Raw genomic sequence first — 9,785 nt, 5'->3', positions numbered from 1 at the left:
AAGCAGCTTTTAAATTGTCACTGGATGCAGAACTTCCATATCTTGACTTAAAATAGTGTGTTTGCTTTACACACAGTCAAACTTGTTAGGAAAAATAGGAGATTTATTGGTTCTGTTTTGAAATTAAAAGACAGGAAAGATACTGTATACAAACCCAAATATATGCCTTTATATATAATTATTATTAGTACATATTATATGTCTAACTCCTGTCATATGGGAGATGGATGATTTTTATGCTTAATATTCTAGATGGAGTATTTTCCAGTCACTGTATGTGCTAGAGTTATATATTCAGTATGTTTGTACTTGTATTAGAAAGCTGGAGTAGTTTCTACATTATACACTTTTATGGGGTGGGCACATGATGATAACTATGGGCCACTGGACTATGATGGAGGAATTATAATGTACTGCTTGTGGGGTTTTATATTGTTTTTTTGTTGCTTTGCTGAGCAATTAAAGGAAGAGGGGAAACAAAGGATATAAAACTTCTAAGAAACCTCTGATTTTCCTGCAAATTTGAAAAAAATCAAACTTGCTTTTGGCAAGATTCTGAGAAAAATCCTTAAGTGGCATCACATTCCATTAACCATTCTGAAACATCCTTCCAAACAGTCCTTATTTCAGAAGAAAATATCAGACAAACACCTGTAATTTCAAGGTTTAAACCTGTTTTTAATAAAATGAGTAAAAACGGGATTTTCAGGAAAAAGCTTCTTTTGGCTTAGGAGGATGTTTGTTATTCTCTTGAAATCCTCCTGGACTATTTTTCATTGTTCAACTACTTTATAAATTACATTGGTAGCAAATGAGAATGAACTTTATCTTTACAGTTGATTTATGAATAACAAGTGAGCATTTGAGCAGTTTTCTTTAAGACAGTGGTTCCCAAACTAGGGGCGCCACTTGTTCAGGGAAAGCTCCTGGTGGGCCAGGCCGGTTTGTTTACCTGCCGCTTCCGCAGGTTCGGCTGATCGCAGTTCCCAGTTGCCATGGTTCGCCACTCCAGGCCAATGGGGGCTGTGGGAAGCGGCAACCAGAATGTCCCTCGGCCTACGCCACTTCCCGCAGCTCCCATTGGCCTGGCGGCGAACCATGGCCACTGGGAGCTGCGATCAGCTGAACCTGCAGATGCGGCAGGTAAACAAACTGGCCCGGCCTGCCAGGGGCTTTCCCTGAACAAGCGACGCCCCTACTTTGGGAACCACTGCTTTAAGAGATATAAGATACAGGAAGCAATTTGCTCTCTATTGCCTATCAGCAAAGTGCTGGTAAGATTAATTTGCATTTACTTTTTTTTAAATCATGTTGTACCATTAAAGAACATAATATATAAAACATCTGAGAATGGCAAACCAATACACAATAAGAAAATACAATGCCTTTAGAGATGATAGTTACAAAAATTTCTTCTATTGGCAATTTTTGTCCATTTTGATTAAAATTGCTGTTTTCAGATAAGTAAGTAGTATGTATAGAACAATGGAGGCAATAAGGACTACCGACATCTCTCTTCTGTTGAAGAGGAATTGTTTCGCTGTTGCTAGAAACTTAGTTTTTAGTAATTTAATCTTTACCTTAAATAACAATGCATAATGACTAATAGAATAGTGATCAAAATGATCAAAGTATGTACAGGCAATAAATTTTTTTTATATTCCATTGTTTTTAAATAGTCATTGGGAAACAGAATATTTTTTCACAAATGATATTCCCAGTCAGCTAAATTCATAATATATTTCCAGTCTCCTTGAATTACCAAGAGCTAAAGTAAGTAGACAATCTTGGAATCTGTTTTCAGGACTCTCTTGTCTTAAGTGACATTTTCAGGATTCAGAAAGTTTGGACAGTAGTTTGCAATGTACGGTAGGGGATGGTTTGTTTGTTTGGGGGCTGGGGCGAGGAGGATATTTTTAGGAGTGTAATGGAGAATCATTTGTCTCTTAAACAAGTTCAGATTTTTCCACTTTGCTATATGTGAAGGAGACCAGGCTTCTGTGGTGTTCTGGTTGTACACACGGATTGTTATTTTTAGAACAGCAGCAGTTTTTAGCCTGTTCTTCATCTAATCCAATTTCTGTTCCTTTAGAGGGAGCAGCATATGACAGCAGTGAAGTTTGTGAACCGTATATGTGCAGCTCACAAGCATTGGCATTTCTTGTGCTGTGAGTTGAAGGATGTGATAGTGCTCAGTGATCAGAACTGAGTGATTATTAAACAACTCCAAACATCCCCTGCACTTTTTCTGCTGTTCCTCTCTTCTGACTTATGTTTCAGGGATGGCTTTGACTTTTGAATGGCTTTTACAACTTGTAACAGCTTTTATTTTATTTTATGTATGTTTTAATGTAATTTCCAGTACCCCAAAGCTCAGGATGCAATGGGAAGAAGTCAAGAAGATTTTGTGTACCCCACTCCCCGGGTCAGGGTGCCATGAGCAGTGGATGTGTGTGGAATTTTGACCCTACCCCAAAGGGCAAAGTGCCATGGAGGGAGGGAGGGAGTGTGTGTGTGTGTAGCAGGCACACTTGCAGAGCATAAGGAGCCAGTAAACAGTGGGTGGGTGTGGAATTCTGGCACACTCCAGGGGCCCTGGACAGTGGGTGTGGGTGGGAATCCTGGCACATTTAAGGGGCAGGAAAGGGCCTGTGCTGAGGGTCACCAGCCAAGCTGTGTCTATTCAGTGACGGCAGAGGGAAGGTTTTCCTGGGATGTCATCCCGCTGGCTATAGATAGCAACTCCGAAGCTCCTTAAAGAGAAACCTCTTACCAGTCACTTTCCACAAATGGTACATACACCTAAAGGTACTTAGCAAAAATCCTTGAGAGGTATTTAGTGCTAAAGTAGTTAGTCTCCTCAGAGTCTCTCTGAAGGCCACACAAACACACACAGGCAGGGAGAGGTGCAGGACATCCCCAGGACCAGTGAGTGACTTTGCCCCAGCCAGGCTTTGCCACCCCAAGAGCTCGCCAAGATGTGTGACATGGGGGGACTGGACAACCTGATTGCCAACACAGCATACCTGCAGGCCAGGAAGAGCACAGAAGGGGACACCAAGGAGATGCAGAGGAGGCGCAAGAGCCTCTCACTGCCAAAGCCTGAGCATTGCACAGAAGTCAGGCAGGCCTTCCCGGCAGAGTATGAGAGCATCTGCGAGCAGCAGCCCATTGGCAAAAGGTTCTTCAGGGATTTCTTAGAGACCATGCCTGAATACCTGGTGGCCAAGGACTTCCTGGATGAGGTGTCCAACTGGGAGCTGGCGGAGGACAATGCCAAGAGTGGCATCATGCAGAGCTTGGTCACCAATTTCCTGAAGTCTGGCTCCAAGGGCTATCTAGCTTTCATGAGCTCAGACTTGGCCAGCAAGTGCCAGGCAGCCACCGAGAAGGACTATGAGAGTATCATGCAGCTGGCCAAGGAGGAGACCAGGGCCTTCCTCTGGGAGAAACCCTTCCAGGACTTCCAGAGAACCCCCTTCTATGACAAGTTCCTGCAATGGAAAGTCTTTGAGAGGCAGCCAGTGAATGAGAAATACTTCTACGAGTTTCGGGTGCTGGGCAAAGGTGGCTTCGGAGAGGTAGGGCGACTGCCATCCATCCCTTCCCTGGTCTAGTGGGTGGGTATGGGCAATGCAAAGAGGATCCTATACTAGACTAGGCGGATGTCAAAGACCTTGATAAACTAACTTCCTCCTTGGGCAAACCAGTGTGATGTACCTTCTCCACTTTATTGCCCCAAAGCATCCACATGCTGGTCAGTAAAGGGAACTTCTGAAAACTCAATCAGGTCCTCACGAATTTTGGATAAGGATAAGACAGGCTCCCTACTCCCATTATATCACCATCCAGTGCTCTGTCAGGCTGATCACTAGCAGTGCCCTCCTAAAGGATGGCAAGGTACATCTTGCTTTATTAGACCCCATCCACCTCTGCTCTTAATTCACCTCCAGTCTGTATTTATAAAGCCCCTTCCTTTCTCTTTCCATCTTGATCCTCTAGGTTTGTGCCATCCAGGTGAAAAATACCGGCAAGATGTATGCCTGCAAGAAACTGGATAAGAAGAGGCTGAAGAAGAAAGGTGGGGAGAAGATGGCTCTTCTGGAGAAGGAGATTCTGGAGAAAGTTAACAGCCCTTTCATAGTCACCCTGGCATATGCCTATGAGAGCAAGAGCCACCTGTGTCTTGTTATGAGCCTCATGAATGGAGGGGATCTTAAATACCACATCTACAACGTGGGAGAGAGGGGCTTGGAAATTAACAGGATCATCTTTTATTCGGCTCAGATCACCTGCGGGATTCTGCATCTCCACTCCATCAGAATTCTGTATAGGGACATGAAGCCAGAAAATGTTCTCCTGGATGATAATGGCAACTGCAGATTGTCTGATTTGGGCTTGGCAGTGCAAGTCAAAGAGGGGAAAACCATCACCCAGAGGGTGAGTGCGTGTTCATGGTGCAGGGAAGGGAGGAAGGGAAGCCATTCTATTTCTAATGCATTATGAGACCAAGCCTTAATTCCTCAGGATTTGTTCTTCATTAAAGATCTTATGTGGCCATTTCATTCTAAGTGACAGGTGGTAAGAGGATTTGGTTAATTAACTCTTTGGTGCTATGTGCAGTTAACACAACTTGTCTCCTAACAGAAATAAAAGAACCAAACTGGTCTGGGGGTTTTTTTTGTTGTTTTTGTTGTTTTTTAATTGGGATATGCACTTAACTCAAACTAGCTATTTGAAAGGGACTATACTTTTCCTGGGCTACCTTACCTCATCAAGGGTCTAACCAGGAGTGAATCATAAGTATAATCAGAGACAATCAAAGGTGTGATTCCTCCCCCAATCACAACCATTATTTCAGAGGAATGGCATTTATCCCATTCCTTGTCAATTTGTTAGGGGATTTTTGTTTTTTTATTTAATAGTATTATTGATGGTTCATTGTGCTAAGTATGCATGGTGCTGCACAATAAGTGAACTGTGTCAAATACACAGAGTTTGCAGAGTACATAGAGTTTGCAGTCTAAAGATCTGTGAAAGCTAGGTGAGAGTTTAAATAAAAGTGTGTGTATCTGTAAGAGAAGGGTAATGGTTGGCTATTTTTTGCTGCTTCAATTAGAATGTGCAGCACATTAAGCACTACCTGTGGTGATTACAAATTGATCCAGGTTTAAAGTGATAATGTCATGGTGGTTCACAAGAAAGGTGTACTGTATAACGTAGCACATTTGTCTCCTGCTGGCCAGAACACATACACATGTATGATGAGTGAATGAATGTTCCTTGTATATTATATATTTGACGTAAGGGCAGTTATGAAGTTACTTCTAGAGATGCTACATCTGGAGCCTATAATTATTTTGCATTGTACTTACATGGTACTTGGGGAATTTAAAATTTCCACATCAAACTCTCAGTAGGTTGAAGTCAAGAGGAAAGGGCCCTTTATCATTCTTCCTCCCCCCAACCTTGAAATAAACACATTTTTAATGCTTTGCTGTGTACAGATAAGATGAAATTTTTATTTTGAAGACCAACTTTCTTTTTCCTGTAATTAATATTTCTAATTGTCTATTGTTGAGTTTTCAGCCCAAGGAAAAAAAAAACCAAAAACCTGTTTTGTAGATAGATTCTAACACAATGTTTGATTTCCTCTAACATTGTGTTAGTTGTCTTAGAATGTTTAATATGTACCAGGAAAGTATTATTTCAGTGACAGTTAAGACAGATTTTATTTTTAAATTGGAATGTTGCTGACTATCAGTTCTTCTGAAGAGTAGGCACTTAACATTAATTTTTGTTGTTAGCATTGGTTTCCTGACTGGTATGTATGTGTTTTTTTGATTTTGGGGGGTTTTTACTACATAAGATAATGTTATTAAATTGTGCTATAGAGCAATGATAGGTCTAGTCATGTTCTGGCTATCACAGCAGCAAAAACATGCAAAACCCTGGCTCCCAATGGTCAGGAGTTCTTGTTACAACAACTGTAGAGTAGAGAGGGACTATTTATATTACATAATATATGCTTGTTTTGCTTTCAGTCCCTCTAAAATCTATGTTTAAAGAGATTGTTGTGTGGAAAAGTAACTTATATTTATCTATGTAGTTTTTATTATAGGTGACTGACAGCAACTCCACTAGTTGAAGTTGTCTAAAACTTTCCATTTTTGCATGTTATATGTGAGTGTATATTTGTGATGGTCTAATTTGATCCATAAACTGTATTTTACTATGAAAACAGAACATGCATATGAGCTTTATTTTAGGTATCACATTACATTTGATAGTGGCCAGAAAAATCTGTTTGCCCCTGGATTAAAACATACTGGATTATTTAAGAAAAAGTTGAGGAAAGTCATTTTAAATGATAGGTTATAACTAGGGCTGTCGATTAATCGCAGTTAACTCATGTGATGAACGAAAAAAATTAATCGCAATTTAAAAAATTAATCGCCGTTTTAATTACACAGTTAAACAATAGAATACCAATTGAAATTTATTAAATATTCTGGATTTGTTTCTACATTTTCATATATATTGTATTCTGTGTTGTAATTGAAATCAAAATGTATATTATTTTTTATTACAAATATTTGCACTGTAAAAATGATCAAAGAAATAGTATTTTTCAATTCACCTCATACAAGTACTGTAGTGCAATCTTTTTTTTAAAGTGCAACTTACAAATGTAGATTTTTTTTTGTTATATAGCTGCATTCAAAAACAAAACAATGTAAAACTTCAGAGCCTATAAGTCCACTCAGTCCTACTTCTTTTGTTCAGCCAATCGCTCAGACAAACAAGTTTGTTTACATTTACAAGAGATAATGCTACCCTCTTCTTATTTAAAATGTCACCTGAAAGTGAGGACAGGCATTTGCATGGTACTGTTGTAGCCGGCATTGCAAGGTAGTTACGTGCCAGATATGCTAAACATTCATATGCCCCTTCATGCTTCAGCCACCATTCCAGAGGACATGCTTCCATGCTGATGATGCTCATTAAAAAAATAATGCATTGATTAAATTTGTGACTGAACTCCTTGGGGAAAAATTCTATGTCTCCTGCTCTGTTTTACCCCCATTCTGCCATATATATCATGTTATAGCAGTCTTGGATGATGACCTAGCACATGTGGGTTCATTTTAAGAATACTTTCGTACCAATGTGAGATTTCTACAGATAGCTACAGCACTCAACCCAAGATTTAAGAATTTGAAGTGCCTTCTAAATCTGAGAGGGATGAGGTGTGGAACATGCTTTCAGAAGTCTTAAACGAGCAACACTCCGATGCGGAAACTGTAAAACCCAAACCATCAAAAAAAAAAAATCAACCTTCTGCTGGTAGCATCTGACTCAGATAATGAAAATGACCGTGCATCAATCCGCACTGCTTTGGATTGTCATTGAGCAGAACCTGTCATCAGCATGGACACATGCCCCTGGAATGGTGGTTGAAAAATAAGGGGACATATGAAACTTTAGCACATCTGGCACGTAAATAAAATGTGATGCTGGCTACAACAGTGCCATAAGAATTCCTGTTTTCACTTTCAGGTGACATTGTGAACAAGAAGCGGGCAACATTATCTCCTGCAAATATAAACAAATTTGTTTGTCTGACCGATTGGCTGAACAAGAAGTAGGACTGAGTGAACTTGCAGGCTCTAAAATTTTACATTGTTTTATTTTTGAAGACAGCTTTTTTTGTACATAATTCTACATTTGTAAGTTCAACTTCCATGATAAAGAGATTGCACTACAGTACTTGTATTAAATGAATTGAAAAATACTATTTTTTTTTACAGTGCAAATACTTGTAATCAAAAATAAATATAGTGAGCACTGTACACTTTATTCTGTGTTGTAATTTAAATCTATATATTTGAAAATGTAGAAAACATCCAAAAATATTTAAATAAATGGTATTCTATTATTGTTTAACAGTGTGATTAATCACGTGATTAATCACGATTAATTTTTTTAATCGCTTGACAGCCCTAGTTATAATATTAAGGACCAGGCAATGAGACCTTCCACCACTTGTAGGCACATTTAGCTATCCTCTTCTAAACTACTTTTGGAAGGCTCCTAGTGTGCCTAACTTCTGCAAGTCCTAACTTTGAATTTCTTTTCATTGTGGTTTTATATCAGGCATTTAATGTTTTCATTATTTTAAACTTATTATTGTTAGTGGGCAGGAAGAGAGAGAGAATTTAGATGTATCTATCTCATTATTACTATTTTTCATAGTTGTACTGTGATACATCTAGAGATCAGGGTCCCATTGGGCTAGGCAGAATTACTTTTCCCTCTGGTCATTAATAATTTGTGGTCTTTTTTATAAGTGACATTATCAGTTTATTAGAATTATTTTTTTACAAAAAGGATTTCATCAGTAGGATATTGACCATTGCTCAAGTGTTTTCATTTGAGTAAACCACAATGGAATGGAATTCCTGGCACGCTGGTGAATAATTGGTTTGTTGTCAGAAGTGAAACCAATGGCTAAGTGCTTATAACCCTCAGTTTCATCATAGACACTACTAGTTTGTCATGCAGGAAGTTAATGGAGTTGTCAATATCCACGAACTCTAAAGGTGATAAAAGTCTTCTCTCTTTGGAAAAAAACTGAAGTGACACCCATGACTAAAATAGGATTAGTTTTTTTAAACAATTACCATTTATGATGTTAAAATCATTTGTAAAGAGCTTTGATATCTACTGATGAAAAGTGCTGCATAAGAGCTGCAGACTTGAATCTTACCACTGGCAGCTCAAACCCTTTCTTTTCCTTAAGTGGCATGCTATAACATAACATAAAGCACTTTAAATTTAAAATTATTTGTATTATGATTGCAGTAAAACATTATATTTAGGTGAACTGTTCATAAAGAGCCAAGTCTTACTTATAGCTCCACCACCTGACAGTAGCTCTGCCCTTTAGGCCCCAAATTTCATTACAATAGCAACTATGTTGTAGGTATGTAAAATACAGTTCTATCTTATGACATAAGAGTCTAACCACGTTTTAATCACATTTACAAACCATGCTACGCAGCCTTAGACAGAGGCTTGGTAACATTGACACCATAATGTGGAACCATGTTTTAATTAGGTTGTGAGACATCTTTGTTATAAACTTTCCCTTATGCAGTTGTTGTCTTTATCTGTTTGTTATTTAGCTGTAGTCTAATATTGCCAGTGCAGAAAAATAAGAGATCATATTTGTGGTGAAAATATAAAAACCATCTTATTGCAGCCATTGTTGCCACCCTAAAAGGTGACATTAAGGAAAAAAAACCTTGAGTAGAGAAAGCTGGAAGTTTTTTTTTTTTGTTCATTTTTTCTGTGTTGCATCTTAAAAATATCAGTAATATCAAGTGTTGTTTTCTTTGTTTTTGCTGGAGCACTCCTCAGAGAATTAGGGCATGTCTACATTACCTGTTGGATCAACAGGCAGCAATTGATCCAGCGGGGGTCGATTTAGTGTGTCTAGTCTAGACGCGATAAATGGACTGCCGAGCGCTCTCCCGTCAACTCCGGTACTCAGCTGGAGTGAAAGGCACAGGTGGAGTCGACTCGGGAGCATCAGCTGTCAACTTACCATAGTGAAAACACTGTGGTAAGCAGATCTAAGTATGTCGACTTCAGCTATGTTATTCACGTATCTATACCTATCTAATATCTATGAGGCTAACGGGGAAAAGTTATTCATATAGCTGAAGTTGTGTAACTTAGATTGATCCCCCTGCCCAGTGTAGACCAGGCCTTAGAGTGGC

At 39.0% G+C, this 9,785-nt stretch overlaps 1 protein-coding gene across 1 annotated transcript in view; it reads left to right on the top strand.

The window, feature by feature from the left end:
• Positions 1 to 1,200: 1,200 nt before the first annotated feature.
• The window catches only part of GRK7 (G protein-coupled receptor kinase 7), a 32,691-nt gene continuing 24,106 nt past the window's right edge, over positions 1,201 to 9,785 (top strand). The window contains exons 1-2 of the mRNA XM_038417705.2: positions 1,201 to 3,581; positions 4,003 to 4,440. Of these exons, the coding sequence (XP_038273633.1) occupies positions 2,979 to 3,581; positions 4,003 to 4,440 (1,041 nt within the window). The 5' untranslated portion in view covers positions 1,201 to 2,978. The remainder of the gene's footprint in view (positions 3,582 to 4,002; positions 4,441 to 9,785) is intronic.

This window comes from Dermochelys coriacea, chromosome 9, assembly GCF_009764565.3.
Source record: "Dermochelys coriacea isolate rDerCor1 chromosome 9, rDerCor1.pri.v4, whole genome shotgun sequence".
NCBI lineage: Eukaryota > Metazoa > Chordata > Testudines > Dermochelyidae > Dermochelys > Dermochelys coriacea.
This window is presented reverse-complemented; position numbering and strand designations above follow the sequence as displayed.